This window comes from Camellia sinensis, chromosome 11, assembly GCF_055761805.1.
Source record: "Camellia sinensis isolate YWXY chromosome 11, ASM5576180v1, whole genome shotgun sequence".
Lineage (NCBI taxonomy): Eukaryota > Viridiplantae > Streptophyta > Magnoliopsida > Ericales > Theaceae > Camellia > Camellia sinensis.
Genome location: NC_138971.1, coordinates 64,325,625 through 64,327,141, shown reverse-complemented (window position 1 = coordinate 64,327,141; position 1,517 = coordinate 64,325,625). Strand labels below are relative to the sequence as shown.

Genomic DNA, 1,517 nt, shown 5'->3' with positions numbered 1-1,517 from the left:
GCTGATTGAGCACTGACGTACAATCCCTCATCAATAGCCAAGATATTTTGCACCACCCAGGCCTCAGCCAAGGTAAACCCAGACAGAAAAACATCCTCATAATCGTGTACAATCTCTAGTACTGGTGTAGTAACCTCAGGCGGAGGATGTATAGATGAATTTCCAAACACAATGGCCATCTCATTCCCATGAGGGTACTTCAGCATCTAATGAAGAGTGGACGAAATAACCTTCACTTGGTGTAGCCACGGCCGTCCAAGGAGTAAGTTGAAAGTGGTTGGAACATCCAGGATGTGAAACTCAATATCCTGTTGTGCCGGGCCAACTTGTACTCTGACTTGCACTGTTCCCATCACTTCTCCACTTGTGTTGTCGTAAGCCCGAATCACCTGGGTCGTTGGTACAAAATATGCTAGCTTCAAACCAATGACATAGGCAATATGAGACGGAAAAACATTGATTGCAGACCCAGTGTCAACCAATACAACCGGCACCCACTTCACTCTACACTCAACTGAGATGTACAGCGGTTTGTTATGTGTAAAGCCTTCAAGCGGCAATTCCTTATCTGATAAGGTTAAAGTAGGCGAAGCACCTCCCGGGAAGACAAGTCCCACTAGTTGCTCTGGAGTTGTGTCGATAGACAGTTTGGCCTTATCTATCGTTGACAGTACAGCTTGCCAGTGCACGCGCGAAGCCATAAGCAACCCCCAAATAGATATGTCTACTTGAATCTTCTTTAACTGTTTCAGCATAGCTTTTTCCTCCAACTGTTTGTCTTTCTATTTTTTCCATTTCTTTATCCTTCCCAAATGCCTCGGGGTGGTCTAGATGCGGTGACTTGAAGTATCGGCTGCTTCTTGTCATGTGGTCGACTTCCTCTACATACCAGGTATTGTCGGGAAGGCCTTCACCCCAATCCTCGTCGGTATGGGCTAAGTGTAGGTCGTCGTCATCCCACCAAACTCTCCGGTAACTGACAAGCAGTTGTCCAGTTCCGTTGTAATTACTCTTACATTATCGTCATCCCCCACAGGGTATTTGGCTTTTCTAGCTTTCTGACTATTCTCATCCCTTTCCTGTTCAAATCACTTCAGTGCGGCTTCTAGCTCTATATCAGCAATACTAACAATGCTCAATTCCTGAGCCACATGTTTCAGACCGATATATTCCGGTAGCTTACCCTTTCTATCGGCTATTCCATCATTTGCAGCGGTTCTTGCTTCCTGCTTTTCCAGCTTCGGTTCAAGTTTCTCATCTATATCAGGTTCATCACTGAGCCACCCTGAATTGTCTGTCGACCCGTTCAGATCGAATCAGTCAATTTGTACATTCCCCAGATCTTGTTCATCGTAGAACTGCAGATTGTCCAAGTCTTCTTCCAATTCTGCTAGATCATCCAGACCTTGGCTCAGGCCATCCTCCCGGACTACACTAACCTCCATTCATGTTAGAAACTCTACGTCTGGTCTGGCCTAATTGGTTGGCACAATGTAGCGGCACGGGTTGTCTTCCTC

At 46.1% G+C, this 1,517-nt stretch overlaps 1 protein-coding gene across 1 annotated transcript; it reads right to left on the bottom strand.

Annotated features, from left to right (window-relative positions):
* Positions 1–206: 206 nt before the first annotated feature.
* On the bottom strand, positions 207–755 carry LOC145802371 (uncharacterized). Its single transcript, XM_082895077.1, has one exon. It carries the CDS (start codon positions 753–755, stop codon positions 207–209), a length of 549 nt encoding a protein of 182 aa, XP_082751203.1.
* Positions 756–1,517: the final 762 nt, after the last annotated feature.